Here is a 17258-nt window from a genome sequence, read left to right on the forward strand (position 1 = left end):
AGCACAATTTTTCGGGCATCTTAATATTCAGGCATCTTTTCAGATTGTTGGAAATGCCAAGCAAGCACCTTAATATTGCAATAGTTTGCTCGAGCAACCAGAATAGGAGCATGGAGGCTCATTCTTTTCTTAGCAAAAAAGGATTCATGGTGAAATCTTTTGGCGTTGGAACAGCAGTAAAATTACCGGGTCCCAGCTCGGATAAGCCAAATATTTACGATTTTTCAACTACGTACGACGAAATGTACAAAGATCTGTTCAGCCGAGATCCGCACTTGTACACTCAAAATGGAATCCTGCACATGTTAGATCGCAATAGACGAATTAAACCGAAGCCAGAACAATTCCAAAAATGTTATGAGCATTTTGATTTAGTGATTACTTGTGAAGAGAGAATTTTTGATGAAGTTGTACTTGAGCTACTGCGAAGGGAGCAAACAGAATACAGAGCGTTACCTTGTCATGTGATCAACATTGATATCAGCGATAATCAGGTACCTGGAATTAAACATCTATACTTAAGTTGACGACATATACGTTTTTGACTAGAGAAGATTTTTCAAAGCCGGACGGAAAGCGATAGCTGGGGGCTATTATTGGACTTACATTTTAACGTTTTTTTACGACTCGAAGAGTAGTATTGTTTTTCTTGAGGTTTCTACGACTCGAAGAGGATTATTGGTTTTACTGCGGTTTTTTAAACTGGAAGTACTATTTATTCAGACGGCATTTTGACCTAAAAGCGAAAATGATAAAAATTTTGTGTGTGAAATATTTTTTTTCTGAGCGCGAGAACTTTTTTGTATGCAAAATTTTGCTAGACCGTTTATGCGCTTTTTATGCGCCCCTGAACTGAATTAAATTGCCCGCTTGTCGTTCGGGAGCAATTCGTCCGACATGTGGGTTTATTTTTTCAATGGTGTAAAAACTTATTTTAAATTGCTCTTTTCAAATGGTATATTTTTAAAATGTGCTAATTAACGTGTTTAACTTCAAAGCAAAATTTTTGTCCATCTGTTGCAATTGTTTAAATTTTAATTGCCGCTCTCACCTCAGCCGGCTATTATATCGAGCATTTTTTACAATGCAATGTATTTAGATTGAATTGGTGCGCTGTCTTTTGTCCTGAGTGGTAGAGACAGCGAAAAAGAGCAGGATTGAAGAGTGATTTTTTCCAAAGTACCTTTGAAGTGGAGTGAGAAAGTAGAATTTCACCAAATTTTCGTTTTTGGTTTTTGAAAGTTTTTTTACGTGCGGCAATGACTTCTTTTTTTAATTACTAACAAACGAAGTTTGTAGCAATTATATTAGTCCTGTCGGTCTTCGATTATGTGATTTGTTGCTTGACCGATTTCTCGCCTGACGCTTTTGACTTTTCGTCCACAAAAACGAGATAAACAGGTAGCGCCCAGCGGGCATTAAGTGCTCTTAGAGCCTTTCAGCTCTGTTTCAGTTCAAACTGTTTTGGAGACATGGTGTGAAGGGCGGGGCATGGAGGTTGAAGACCCCTACACTGTTGCCCCCACTATCCCCCCCCCCTCATCAGCCCTCGGTGACCCCCCCCCCCCCCCCCCGTTTCTAGCTACTGACGAACAACCGCTCGCTAAAGACACGCAAATTTTAAATATTGCAATTTCTCAAGCTTTTTGAATTTTTTTATTATTTTAAAAATCAGCCTTAGGTATCAAGGAACCTCCTCTTGGTTTTAATAATAGATTACTGCATAGTTTCTTGTGGTAATGGAATGGTTTCAACATTTTAGCATCACGAATTTTTGCCTTTTTTAACAAAGCGTGTATTTTCCAATTTTATTTTTCCTCTCATTTTATTTTATTTTTCCTTATTCAGGTCTTTCCAGACCCAGGGGCCAGGAAACATCCTAACGGGTTTGATAATAAGTTACTGACAAATTTTTATTGGCCGTGGAATAGTTTTTCAACTTTTTAATGTCAGTTTTTTTGAGAAATTTTGGTTTTTTCAAGTTTTTTTTTCGAAATTTGTCTTATTTTGGTTTTTCAGCCTCAAGAGTCAAGGAACCTCATCTAGGGTTTGAAAATAGGTTACTGTATAATTTCTAGATGTAATGGAATGTCTTGCAAGATTTTGTTTAACATCACGAATTTTAGCATTTTTCGACAATTTTTGCCATTTTTTTAAATTTTCATTGACATTTATAGAATTATTCACGTGAGCCTCACGGGTCAGAAAATCTCCGTTAGGGTTTTATTTTTTACTTGTCAAAATTTGTTGGTCAAGGATTATTTTTCAACATTTTTTATCAAAAGTTTTCGCATTTTATTATATATTGCAATTTTTAAGGTTTTTTAGCCTTAAGAACAACGGAACTACCTCTAGGGTTTGATAATATCTTACTGTATAGTTTATAGATGTAATGGAATGTTTTTCAAGACTTTAATATCACAATTTTAAGCAATTTTTTTAAAATATGTTCAGTTTTTTTCCTGTTTCTTCCGGCAGCAGGGGACCTGGGATCTCCTCCAAGGTTTGATAATAAGGTGCTGCAAAGTTTCTAGAGTTAATGGGAAGGTGATCAAGATTATTTTGACTCCAGATTCAGTCATTTTTGGGTAAAATTTTAATTTTTTTTTCTAATTTTGAAAATTTTTGTCATGTTCCAAGTTTAATGATCTTTATGAGCCTGTGAAACTATTTCAGGCTTGAAACAGGGATACCGGATAGTCTCTTGAGACAATGAAATGGTTCTTAAGATATTAATGTCCTGTATTATAGCAATATTTTGTTAAAATTTGCAATTTTTTCAAATTTCAAAATTTTGTGTCCTTTTCTGAGTTTAACGACCATTACTGGCCAACGAAACTTTTCAAGTCTCGGATGTGGGTTACTTGACAGAACTTTCGAGACAAAAATTGATTTTGAACATTTTTACTGTGCAGTTGGAACCTTTTTTAATTTTGGCTTTTTCAGTTTTTGCTTTATTTGCTAACAAGGCCAGAAAACTAGAAGATCCTGAGTCGAATCCCATCATGGAAAATATTCCTATTTCTTTCTCTCTCTGTCGGTTAGGGTTTCTTTCCCTCTTTTTCTCCTTCACGTTTTATCTCTCTCTCACACACACTATCTATCTCTCTCTCTCTCTCTCTCTCTCTCTCTCTCTCTGTTGATGCCGAACTTCAGCTACTGTTATGTGGCGTAATGTCATCATCTATGATCCTCATTAACAATGAGTAGAAATGTTCTTATCAAAAATGACTTAACAGGCAGTTTTTAGGAAATCATTGTTAGTTGCTCTCAAAAGCAATTTGTAACGAATATATTAATGCTGTTTGTATCTTATGCAATTTTTCGCTCGACCGATTTTTCGTCTGACCCATTTGACTATCGTCTTCAGAAACGGGATAAAGAGATAGCGCCCAGTTTGCTTTAAGTGCTTTTAGAGCCGCTCATCGCACTAGTCTTCAAGTAGGCGATTAACAGAAACTGTTTTTTTTGTATGAAGGGCGGTTCTGGAATTTGATCCCACACCCCCATCCACTCACCGCCCCATTATCAGTCCCCACAATCCACTTTTGCACCCTCTCTGCGGTGCAACCTCGCTGCGCTCACCTTTCGCCCCTTCAATTAGTCTAAAGCTAGCCTCACTAAACCGTGGCTAGCTACTGCAGAAGCCAACCGGTCGTTAAAGAGCAATTCGCCCGACGTTAGTCGGTTATGTTCAGCGTTTCTCCTCCGGAGTGCTTTTAATATAATATTTATGCGTTCTAATTGCGCATAGTTGCAAATGCTTGAATTCATCAATGGGAAGCTAAGACTTTTTATGGCCTTGACCTCAATTGTCTAAATTACTTAGCAAGTTTAATGACCGGTCAGAAAGTTCATTTTATATCAATGAATTAAGCTCAATTGAATATCCGGTTTTCGCGCCTTTTTTGTTTGTCTTATCATTTTCTTGTGCGGTGATGTTTTAACGAAAAGGCTGACTTCAGTTTTAGTCTATTATTTTTACTGAGTGAGATGACTTTCGTTTTCGAAATGTCAATGTGAATTTTTGAATCTTGCCTTCATTTGGAGTTCTGTTTTCCTTCAACCATTAGAAATGCTTTGTAACCATGAGAAATGCTTTTTAACTTTTCTGGAAATGTATTTTGTGACTTCTTAAGTTTTAATGTTTCTTTTAGTGAGGGGCTTTGTCATTTAGTTCTGTGGTTTTGTTACTTTGACGCGACTGACTTCTCAAAAAATTTCTAATATTTTGCCTAGTCTTAAGTTTTGACTCCTTTTTGGTTTGTCAACCATTGATCCGCACACGGTTATTTTTCTGCGTACTCGTTTGTAGTGTCAATGATGTTTTAAAGTGTTGTTTTTTCCTGATTCTTCAAACTCTAGATCTTCTAACAACTGCTTTTGATTTTTTTCAAAATTTTGCTCATGTAGAGTCAGTGGCGTAATTGTCTATCTCAGTTTGACGTTGCTGTAAAGATGATAATTTTCAGGTCATTAGGCCATTCAAATGTTTAGATTCTACTTCAAAGCTTGTCGTGCTAATGTAACTTTGATGAATGAAAAAATGATAGCGTGTTTGATAGCTTGTTCAACCGTTTGATCTTAGTTGATTGTTAAGGTAAATGTTTTACCTTAGTTGACAGCTTATTCAACATTTTGCGTGAAATCTTTGACTTCTCTAGGCTAATTTTTAGGTCATTAGGCCATTCACTTTTTTAGATTCTACTTCAAAGCTTGTGCTATGCTAGTGTAACTTGGTTGAATGAAAAAATGATAGCGTGGTTGATAGCTTGTTCGACCGTTTTACCTTAGTTGATAGTTAAGGTAAATGTTTTACCTTAGTTGACAGCTTGTTCAACATTTTGCGTGAAATCTTTGACTTCTCTAGGCTAGTTTCACTCATCTGAAAGGGCTTTTCAACGGCAATTGCTGTGCAGAGCAGTCTAAAATACTCAGAATCAATGCCAAAAAACGAAATCAAAAACAAGAACGTGATAAACGCATTAAGCCAATTTTTAAATGCCCTCTACTTGAACTTCGTTTTATTTACATTATCTGATGCGTTTTGGTATTGATACCAGCCACTGTATCATCTCATCAAAAGGCAAATATATGTCTGACAACGAAATGAAATCAAAATAGCTTGCAATCGGGGTTCAGGTATTCAGTGGAGGTAATGATAATTTGGTTTTTGTAGAAATATTTTTTCGCGACTCTGATTCAATATTTAAGCATCTGGAAGTGCTTTTTAGTGTTTATGGGATCCTAATCATGCGTTTCTAGAGCAAAATCCGCTCATTTCACTATTTTTAGGTAATTTTTTGCGTTTCTTTCAATTTCTTTTATTTTTTAATCATTGGGCGACTTTTTTGTAATCAATGTACATGGTAACACAATTTTGATAATTCAGGCATTAAGTATCTTTTTAATGTTAGGTGTTTTGTTACATAACAGTGTACACTTACTTATCCGAATAAAAAGGTCCAATTCTTCATCCAATTTTTTTTGTTTTGGTTTGATTTTGTAGAATCAATTTTTCTTTGCTTGTTTGGGGGATTTTAATACCATGTACTTGATGAGCTAAATGGTTTTTGGCGTTAAGTATTCGGAATTCAATAAAATTTTTTTCATAATTGCAATTTTAACAAGATTTTCACATTTAAAATATTCAATGATTCAAATCTTGAATTCTGTTTTTAATATTTTGTTTTGACAGGTCGATTAAGTAATTTTATTCAATTGTCATTTCTTAGCAATGAAATGTACTTGTTTTTCTACTTACGTTGTATCAAGTTGTTTTTCAACTTCCAAATTAAGAGATATGAAGTTGCCTTTTTCTATTTTGTTCAATGTGACCGTACAATATACAGATTCTGTTTATTTGGCGCCTTATCGTCTCGAAATATCAATGCTGACTTTTTGCCATTACCTTTTATTTTAATTCGCTGAGCCTTTATGAGTTCGTTTGAAGGTTCCGCTTTTTAAAATTTTCTTCAAGTTTTTGTTTGCAGTGATTTTCTTTTTCTTTGTAGTTGACGATGCAGCTGTCATTTTGTGATCATTTTTGAATCATATTTATGAATCTTTTGACTAATGGTTTTTTGTGATTTTTGTTGGGGCTGTATTTTTTATCGATTTTTGGCCTTTGAGTTTTAAACTTGATTTTTTTCTGATAAGTTTACTACAGCTTGATTTCAAGTTAAGAAAAACATCTCAAGCACGAGAAAAGCATATGTATGTTTTAAATTACTGTGGTGGCATAACAAAAATTTCTGTCTCTTGAAACCCAAATTTTTGTACTCATTTTTGCAAATCCTTTCATTTTCTAAAAATGCTATCTGCCTTATGTTTCTAAATGTGTCTTCTGAGTTGCAGAGTTAAAGGCTCCCGCACTTTTGATACCATATTTTTCGTTAAAGATATTTTGCTCTGTCAGTTTGTTGAGCCCATTAATATTTGTCCACCTTCGGTTTTTTGCTATTTTTCCAATTTCCCGGATGTTTCTAAGATTAACAGATTTCAGATTTTTTAGTGAGTTTCGGACAAAATCTTGTCTGCTCAAGATTTAAGTATATGATTTTTTTTGCGTTGTTGCTGGATACGATTTAATTGTTTGTTTGTTTGCTTGCTTCGATGATATGTCAATGCTATATGAAATTTTTTCTAGTTACGACAGGTCTTGCAATTTTTACCAATTTTGCAAGTTCCTTCTTGCTAAGCAAAGAATAAACTGTTTTCCGACAAAAGATAATGATTTTGGGTAGAATTAGGATTTTTGGGGATGTTCCGACGCTTTGATTAGTTTCCGGAGCTTTTCTGGTTTTGTTTTCTGATTGGAATACTACTCGTTTGGGCGGCGTTTTGACCTGATAGCTAAAGTGAGTAAAATTGCCATGTTAACTAATTTTTCTGAGCGGGAGACGTTTTTTGTTCGTCCTGTACGTTGAATAGTTGACTGTTTGACTTTGAAATTTTTTTAAAGATATGCTGAGTAAAGATATGGATAATTGTTTCTGGTTGTTTTTCGATCATTTGGCTGACCATTTTTTTAAATTTACTGTTGTTTTTTCTTTTTCCAGTTTTTATGATCGATTTTTTTCTAGTGGGTTTACTAATCATTTCATCTAGTCATGTCTAAGTCTAGTTTTTTGGTTTTTCAATAAAATTTTTTTAATTGTAGTTCTGGATTGGTCTTGCTATTTTTCATAATTTTTTTGTTCGGCCATAAGTCACGGTTAATTGAAATCTGCTTTTTTCTTTCGTGCAACTTGAATTTAATTGTCTGTTTGATGTCAATTTTCGCTCATACTGGAGCAAATTTTTTTGTTGTGCATTCAAGTGATTAAATTCTTGTTCATATGAGACAATGCGCTCTCAAAAATGAGTTCCTGACTTTTGAATTGGTTTTTGATTTCTTTAATTGAAGGTGATGAGGTCAAGGAGGGATTTTTTACTCTAATTGAAGATTATTTAACGGAAGAAAGTAGACACAAAACGTAACTTATGCAGATTGCTCTAAATCAAAATATCAGATCTGTGCAATTAGTTAGAAAAAATTGTATCTCAGTTCTACGACACTATGGGATATTTTTCCAGTTATCTTGCAGCTATGTTCATGACTAATACGCTCAGTAAAGTTATCTTTAGACATCTTTTATGAATTGTGGCTTACAGTTTTGCTATTTTCTATTAATTTCATTGAATTTTTTTCTGGTTCAATGTGTAATTGTAACAGGCAGGATTGGTAGTGTGCGCGCTCACTCAGCCATAATTTTGTTATTAATAGCCGCCCTCAATCTTCTCAGCCGGCTATTATTGCGTTCCTATTTTTTTAAAGTTCAAAGAATTTGAATTGTATTGGGGCGCTGTCTTTTTTTTAAGATCTGTTCACACATTTTCATGATTTTTGAAGTCAAATTGGAGTAGTGATTTTGGACACGCCGAAGCAGGAAGTGGAGCGAAAAAGCGAGTGGTTTTGCGGCGTGAAATTTTTTCGCTCTAATTTTAAAGTAGAGTGAGAAAACGGCGTTTGAACAATAATTCGCTTTCTCGCTTGTGGTTTTTTGTTCACATGCGACAATTTCATTTTGAGGTTTTTTCTAAATTGTTTTTCGGAACCATTCATAAACCGTTCTAGGTCTAGTTTTCTGTTTAGTCAATGAAAATTCTTTGAATTGTACGTCAGGACTTGTCCTGCTATGTTTTTTTTACTTCGTCGAACATTTTTTTCGCTTCCATTTTGCCTCTTGTTTGACATTTTGCGGCTTTTTCGAAATGTTTTTGACTTCTCTAGGCTAGTTTCATTCTTCTGTCATTCTTCTCGAAGTCCTTTTAAACAGCAGCTGCTCAGCAAAGCAATTCAAAATGAAGAGAGTCAGTATAAAAAATCAAAGTCAGAAATAGAAACGGGATAAACCCATAAAGCCCATTTTAGATGCCCGGTACTTAAACTTTGTTCTCATAAGTTTTAGTTACTATCTATAATGCTTATTGGTATCGATACTAGACCCTGTAGCCTCTCACTGAGAGATAAGAGTATGTTCAATTACGAAATGAAATCAAAATAAATAGCACTTAAAAATGCTTTTATACAAAAATCAATTTTTGTTGATATTTTCTTTTCTTTCAATCCAAATAGAGTTATGGGAATCAACGGCGGCTTTTTTTCCGGCAATCTGCCGGGTATGTTATTTTGTTTTAGGCGTAAATGGTGCAATTCAGGCTGGTGACGCCCATAGATAAATGTACTTTTTCTTTACCTATGAACAGATTACTGATAACGGTATCGAAAGTAATTAATATGGGATTTATTTTTCTGATCGGCTGATAACGATTCATCAATTAAAGCAATTATTTTCTACGATTAGATTTAAAAATGACTGGATTTGCGTTAAAATTGTTCTGCCTTCATCAAAAATTGAAAGATAAACTAGAAAAAGATTTTTTTGATCATTTTTTTACTTGTCGATCGACAAGATGAAGTTTTAATGGTTTATTCAGGTGGCGGAGCAATTATGCTTTGAATTACATTTAGCCGAATTGCGCTCGTCGCTAACACGGAGTTAAATTAAGATCAGGAAATATAAATAATTGTTTTTGAAAGAAAAGTCCTCATTTTCTCAATGTTCCTGTTTTTGTTTAAATTTAATTTAATTTTATCAAGTAAGGTTCCTTTTAAAACTAACTGGAGACATTGTGTAGAAAAACAGGGTCAATCAGTAGTGCACAAAGAGAAAATCGCACTTCGAAGCACTCTATTGTGAAACAAAAAAACCAATAACAAAATTTCATTCTTTCATTAGCTAAATTTGAATTCCTTGAAAATATATGCAGGTTGCTCTTGTTCGTGCTAGTGTTGTTAAGAATGGCTTGGTACTTTAGTTGTTTGTATTTCTTTCAACAGAAAAATCATTGAAAACTTTTTTCGCATTTCGATTTTTTCAATGATAGATGTTAGCTGTTTATCATAGGTGTCTTTTAAAATCGGGAAATGTTACAAAACGAGCGGAAAAAATGCACTGCATGTCTCTTTTAAAATTGCATATTTGGATTTTATTGGTAATCCAGCTGTTGATATCACCCTTTTTCTCCCCGTTCCTATTTTCCATTATTAAAAAATAAGTCCAATCAAATCGTTGATGTTCTCTCCTTTTAAATAGAGCTAAAATGGATTCTATTTTTCTGGAGATGATTGCAAAAATAATCAGTTCCCATATTAAAATTCGAATTCCAAACTGGTAGTGCAGTACTTTAATTCACACTATAGTTTTCTTTTGAGAAGTTTTATGAAAATTTAACTTTTAGCGGGATTTTTTTAAAAGATATAATAAAATGGCTACAGTTAAATAGTTCGTTTTCTTCAGAAACAAGTACAGTATTCAAACATATTTATCTGAAAGAAATGCAAAAAGGACTTCGGGGATCATTTAATTTTGGACATCTAAGCATCTGCTGTGAAAATGGAAAATTTCAAATGTAAACCTCATTTTTTCGTCGAGAACTGGAAAAAATTGGAAATGTCTCCTCGATGACCAATTCAGTTTTTCAAGGTCTTTTCAATGATTCCTTTTGTTGATCTGCGGAACAGATTTCGATCGGTCAACAAAACCAAACAAGAAAGCCAGATAGAATAATTTCCCCCAAATGAAATTGCGATTTTAACATTTATTGTTCCGACCCACTTTAGTAGGGGAGGAACTATATACTCAAACGTTTTTTTGTTGTTCAGACAATTTTCGCCGATCGATATATTCATCGTAGAGGGTTGTGAGTGGTATCATTAGAAAGCTGTCCAGCGTAGACTGTAGAATTAAAAAGATTTTTTAATTTTCGTTTTTTAAAGAGAGTTACAGTGGTTTAAAAATTTGAGAATAGTAGGCGGAAATCCATTGTCTTATTTACATTTTCACTATTTTTGACAAAAATTTTTGTCAATTATGCTAAAATTTGTGAAAATTGTTATTAGCAATGTCACTGAATTCAGTAAAAATATGACTAAAGGTTTCCTGAATTTCGTTTTTTTCCACACAGTTATCGTGGTTTAAAGTTTTGCGAACGTTTGACTGATTTTCGTTGTTGCTTTTCACCTTTCCGTATTTTTATGCAATTGTTTTTGCCAATTTTGCTTAAAAAATTTAAGATTGGTAAAAATAGTGTTGTTCGTTTTACCTCTAAAAACATTGGCGTTTTTCAACCGTTTAGTTCAAGTTGTTGGCAAATAATCCATATCCATAATATTTGGAACAATAAAGTGTTTCCAATAGACGAACGGCAACAGCCAAGCTAGTTTTAGTGTGATCGTTGTTTCCTAAATTCGAAAGAATTGATTGTAATCAGTCGACGTTTTTTTAAATATATTCGCTTTTCCCCATTTTCGTTAATTACGAAAACTTATACCAAAACGAACGAAAGACAAACTAACTGGTTTCCTTCTTAGGGGGTCTCAGGGAAACCTATTTCGCCTTTTAGTAGAAAGCTTACGGTCGTTTTGACTTTTAAAAATCCACCTTTTGAAATGAACAATGATTTATTGAGCTTTGCGACTTCCTTCTCTTTTTGTAGCCAACTTCTTGCTTTAAGGTCAGAAAACACAGATGATATGATTTCCTAATTGATTAATAATATAATACTTACTGCGATTTTACGTTATAAGTGATCATTGCTTTGATACTACAAATTTTCGTAAAAATTTACATTTTTTGGCTATTTTCCCATCATTCGGGTTCTTTTTACGTTCTTGTCACATTATTGACATTTCAGGTGTCACGTTCTGGGCATTTTAAAGAAAAACTTTTCTTCTGATCGGTTGTTCCACGAACAGATTTTTGTTTTAACTGCTTCGACTCTGTCTTCTAGAAGAATATAACAGATTTTTTGGTTTTCGGTTGCTATTTGCCAATCTTTTTGTAGTCCTTTGACAAATTCTAGATAATTGCAGATGTTAGCTTCTTCCTATGGTTGAAAAAAGGAGCCTGTTTGCTGATTATACTTAATTGCTAAAGTTTTTCATGACTTTGAAATCAAATGTTTGAAAAAAAGTTTACAGATGTTTTTTTTAATTCACATTTTGCTGTTTTATTGCCAAATTGTTACCGACTCTCAATTAATACAGGCTGCTAATAAAAATTATTGATGATGAAGAAATGCAAAATTCAACATGTGGCATTTTTTGATGCATCGCTTATTGTTTCAACGGCCTCGATACAGGTTTTGCAAAAGAGTATGTTGTTTTTTGAGTTTCGTTTGTGTTTGGAGTTCTTCGTGAAGTCGAATGAGAAACACTGCATAGTTGCAGGTCATAGCGGCTTACTCTGAAAGAACTGTTTTTTGAATCATTTGATAGCTAAAGATTTTCATGAATTTGGAATCCAAATGTTTAAGAAGATATAAAAAGATGTATTTTTTTAAAATTTGGAATTGGTTGTATTTTGACTACATGTTGTCTAGTCTCCTTAACTACAACTTGCAATCGAATTATTGGTTGAAGAAAACACAATTGAGCAAATCTCAGGTTTTTTATGCAGTGCTCATTGTTTTACGCCTTCAATACCAGTTTTTTGCAAAATATTTTTTGGTTTTTGTCTATTTTTTGTTATTTCTGTAGATGTATGACGTATTAAGATTAACGGCAGTTCCCAATGCTTTTTTAAGAAATAAACAACTCTCTTCAGTGATTTCGTTCCTATCTAATTCTTTGATGACTTTGAAATTAACAGTTTTCAAAAAATTATTGAGATAAATGTAGTTTTAAACTTTTTTTTTAAAACTTACTACCCACTCTCATTACTCAGCGGTCACATATCTCTCATTTCATTTGGGTTATAAAGAATATGCAGTTGACTGTATTCTATATTTTACTGATTATATGGTTTTAAGGGCTTCCTCGTCGTTTTATTGCAAAATTTAACAGAATTTTTTTTATTTTTCATCTAACCTTTTTATTGATATTTGTAGACATGCGACATATTCTAGAAACTGACAGGTCTCAGTGACATTTTTTTTGTAAGAATTAAATTAAAGTTGAAGTTAGGAATTGGTATCCATTGGAATTCATTGAATTATTTGTTTTCGAGAAGTGAAACTTTTTTTGGTAACTTCGTCTTGTTCTTTTTTGTCTGCTTGTTACCGAGTGTCATGAAAGACTGGTCCCGTGTTTTTTTAGCAAAAACCGAGCTAGTTTTGTTTAAAATATAGGTGTTATTTGAAACGGAAGCTTTCTTTTTTACTTTGTTGTTAATTAGTTTTTTCTTCAAAAAAATTGAGTTTTGGATATAAATGCTTGCTGTTGTTATTTGATTTTTGTTTGTCTTGTCTTGTAGTCTCATTAATGGCAATTCGCATTGGCTCACTAACGCGGCATTTTTTACTTTATTAAGTATTTGAATTGGAGGCTTTTTTTATTCATACACCAATTATTGATGATCAATGTGTGCGAATTTTTGAAAGTTTTTTATCTCTTCTTCATTTGTTCGACAGTTCAGCCAAACTTGTGGATATGCGGGGTCGGAACCTTATGTGCGAACGCACATTACGGAGCCTCCTTGTCTAATTTAGTAATTAGACCTCAGAAACTTGACATTAAAAGCTATCTAATTTGGCATTCAGGATTTTCTGTTTATTTTTCAAATGATAGATTACTTCTTTGTTTTATGGTTCTTTTCTTTATGAGCTCTTTCTCTTTAAAAATCTGAGAAATAGTAGGTTCTGTTCCAATTTTTTTCTGATAGATTGTTGGTAATTTTTTGCTCAATGTTTTCTGCCAAGTTATGTCAGTTGCAACTTCATAGTTCTTGGAAAGTAAAACGCAAAGATTTGGACAAATTGAGCTGACTGGGAATTTTTTTCATTTTTTGCTTTTCTAAGAATTTTACTCATCATTGTTAAAAAGGTAGACTTTCTGGTTTCAGTTTTTAAGGATATGAACTTATTTTCGCCCAATAATTAATCAGGAAACTTGTTGCCGAGTTTCATGAAAGACTGATCCCTTGCTTTTTTGCAAAAACCAAGCTAGTTTGTTTAAAATATAGGTTTTATTTGAAACTTTAGCTTTCTTTTTTTTTACTTTATTATTAATTAGTTTTTTTCTTCAAAAAAATTGAGTTTTGGATATAAATGCTTGCTGTTGTTATTTGATTTTTTTGTCTTGTCTCGTAGTCTTTTAATGGCATTTTTCATTTGCTCACTAACGCGGCATTTTTTACTTTATTAAGTATTGGAGGCATTTTTTATTCATACGCCAATTATTGTTGATCAATATATGCAAATTTTTGAAAGTTTTTTTACTCTTCCTCATTTATTCGACAGTTCAGCCAAACTTGTGGATATGCGGGGTCGGAACCTTATGTGCGGGCGCACATTACGGAGCCTCGTTGTCTAATTTAGTAATTAGACCTCAGAAACTTAACAATAAAAGTATCTAATTAGGCATTCAGGATTTTCGGTTTATTTTTCAAATGGTAATGATTACTTCTTTCTTTTATGTTTGTTATCTTTATGAGCTCTTTCTCTTTAAAATCTGAGAAATAGTAAATTCTGTTCCATTTTTTTCTAATTGATTGTTGGAAATTTTCTGCTCAATTTTTGCTGACAAGTTATGTCAGTTGCAACTTCATAGTTCTTGGATAGTGAAACACAAAGATTTCGACAAATTGAGCTGACTGTGTTTTTTTCTTTCTCATTTTTTGCTTTTCGCAAACAGGCTAGTTTTAATTGTGGATCCTGTGAGAGGGAACTTGAATTAAACGTTTGCCGGTTATTTGCTAATTTAACTCTTAAATTAAGCAACATGCATCATTTATGTTTTATATTTTTGTCAAATAATCCATATCCATCATTTTTCTGCTTTGATACTACAAATTTTTGTAAACTTTACAATTTTTGCACATTTTCCCATCATTCGGGTTATTTTTACGTTCTTGTCACATTATTGACATTTCAGGTGCCACATTCTGGGCATTTTAAAGAAAAACAATTTTGAACTGATCGGTTGTTCCACGAACAGATTATTGTTTTTAACTGCTTCGACTCTGTCTTCTAAAAGATTTTAAAAGATTTTTTTTTGTTTTTCGGTCGCTATTTGCCAATCTTTTTGTAGTCCTTTGAAAAATTCTAGATAATTGCAGATGTTCGCGTCTTCCTATGGTTGAACAGAGGAACCTGTTTGCTGATTATACTTAATTGCTAAAGTTTTTCATGACTTTCAAATCAAACGTTCGAAAAAAAGTATATAGATGTTTTTTTACTTTCACATTTTGCTCTTTTTTTGCCAACTTGTTACCGACTCTCAATTAATACAGGCTGCTAATTAAAATTATTGATGACGACGAAAGGCAAAATTCTACATGTGGCATTTTTTATTCATCGCTTTTTGTTTCTACGGCCGCAATACAGGTTTTCCAAAAGAGTAAGTTGTTTTTTGAGTTTCGTTTATGTTTGGAGTTCATCGTGAAGTCGAATGAGAAACACTGCATGATTGTAGGTCATAGGGTCTTGCTCTGAAAGAACTGTTTGTTGAATCAATTGATAGCTAATGTTTTTCATGAATATGGAATCAAATGTTTTAGAAGATATAAAAAGATGTATTTTTTAAATTTGGATTTGAATGTTTTTTAACTACATGTTATCTAGTCTCCTTAACTACAACTTGCAGATCCAATTATTGGTTTAAGAAAACACAAATGAGCAATTCTATGGTTTATGATGCAGTGCTGATTGTTTTACGCCTTGAATACTAGTTTTTGCAAAATATTTAGTTTTTGATTTTTGTCTACTTATCGTTATTTTTGTAGATGTATGACGTATTAAGATTAATGGCGGTTCGCAATACGTTTTAAGGAAATAAGCAACTCTGTTCAGTGATTTTGTTCCTGTCTAATTATTAACAGCTTTCGAAAATTTATATAAATTTATTTTTAAACTTCGCCTTTTTTCTTATTTTAAAACTTGTTACCCACTCTCATTATTCAGCGGTCACAAATCTCACAATTGGGTTCTATAGAAGACGCAGTTGACTATATTCTAATTTTTACTGTTTATATGGTTTTAACGGCTTCCTTGCCGTTTTATTGCAAAATTTAACAGAATTTTTTTCATTTTTCATCTAACCTTTTTGTTGATATTTGTAGACATGCGACATATTCTAGAAACTGACAGGTCTCAACGACCTTTTTTTAGTAAGAACGAAAATAAAATTGAAGTTTAGAATTGGTATCCAATGGATTTCATTGAATTATTTGTTTTCGAGAAGTTGAACTTTTTTTGCTAACTTCGTCTTGTTCTTTTTTGTCTGCTTGTTACCGAGTGTCATGAAAGACTGGTCCCGTGTTTTTTTAGCAAAAACCAAGCTAGTTTGTTTAAAATATAGGTATTATTTGAAACTGAAGCTTTCTTTTTTACTTTGTTGTTAATTAGTTTTTTCTTCAAAAAAAAAATTGAGTTTTGGATGTAAATGCTTACTGTTTTTATTTGATTTTTTATTGTTTATCTTGTCGCGTAGTCTTATTAATGGCATTTTTATTGGCTCACTAACGCGGCATTTTTTACTTTATTAAGTGTTTGAATTGGAGGCATTTTTTTATTCATACACCAATTATTGTTGATCAATATATGCGAATTTTTGAAAGTTTTCTATCTCTTCCTCATTTGTTCGACAGTTCAGCCAAACTTGTGGATATGCGGGGTCGGAACCGTATGTGCGAACGCACAATACGGAGCCTCCTTGTCTAATTTGGTATTTAGACCTCAGAAACTTAACATTAAAAGCTATCTAATTTGGCATTCAGGTTTTTTCTGTTTATTTTGCAAATGATAGATTACTTCTTTCTTTTATGTTTGCTTTCTTTATGAGCTCTTTCTCTTTAAAAATCTGAGAAATAGTAGGTTCTGTTCCAATTTTTTTTCTAATTGATTGTTGGAAATTTTCTGCTCAATGTTTTCTGCCAAGTTATGTCAGTTGCAACTTCATAGTTCTTGGAAAGTAAAACGCAAAGGTTTGGACAAATTGAGCTGACTGGGTATTTTTTTCTTTCTCATTTTTTGCTTTTCTAAGAATTTTACTTATCATTGTTAAAAAGATTAATTTTTTCTGGTTTCATTTTTTAAGGATATGAACTTATTTTTGTCCAATAATTAATCAAATTTTGCAGACAACTCAAAACCAGAGATTACTCAGGATTTGCACAAGCTCATACTATGCCTCTATTTTATTTGTTTAGCTGTTGTTTTGTTGAAGTAAATTGTTATGGCGATTGCGTCCTTATCACAATCAACTTTGATATGACGATAAGAAATAACGTTTTATATAATACTGTTTCAGGAAGATGCAACCATCGGTGCTTTCATGATTTGCGACCTTTGCTCAATGATGGAGGCGTCGGAGGACCTGGACTGCGACATAGAGAACATCTTACAAGCCTTTGAAACCAAGTCTAGAAGAAGTGTGCTACATGATATTTTATTCGCTTAGCTCAAACCGTGATCCAAGTTAAGCTTTCTCCCCATATGCTGTTTGTTTATAATGTAAATTATAATTTGTGTCAGAGACATGTGCTGGTTTATACTCTTAAAAGCGGCTTAAAGTTTTCATTGCTCTTTGAGGTTGCTGAACTGGAGATGGACATATATGGGCTTCGTTAATCAAGTAAACTTTTTAAGCTAATAGATTACCGAAGTTGTGAACTTAATTTGTAATTGTGGTAGCACTGAACTGAATTTATTTTTTCAAGATATACGATTTTAAGTCGAGTGTATTTAAATGTTTTAACTTGCTCAAACTGGTC

General features: G+C 33.0%; 2 protein-coding genes across 2 annotated transcripts in view; both read left to right on the forward strand.

Annotated features, from left to right (window-relative positions):
- LOC142342481 (mitochondrial potassium channel ATP-binding subunit-like) overlaps positions 1 to 17258 on the forward strand; it is a 230834-nt gene that overhangs the window by 15751 nt on the left and 197825 nt on the right. The window lies entirely within an intron of this gene.
- Positions 26 to 17207, forward strand: LOC142342503 (RNA polymerase II subunit A C-terminal domain phosphatase SSU72-like). Its single transcript, XM_075393854.1, has 2 exons — positions 26 to 494; positions 16796 to 17207. Exons 1-2 carry the CDS (start codon positions 54 to 56, stop codon positions 16943 to 16945), a joined length of 591 nt encoding a protein of 196 aa, XP_075249969.1. The 5' UTR covers positions 26 to 53; the 3' UTR covers positions 16946 to 17207.

Source organism: Convolutriloba macropyga, chromosome 1, assembly GCF_964194025.1.
Source record: "Convolutriloba macropyga chromosome 1, txConMacr16.3, whole genome shotgun sequence".
Lineage (NCBI taxonomy): Eukaryota > Metazoa > Xenacoelomorpha > Acoela > Convolutidae > Convolutriloba > Convolutriloba macropyga.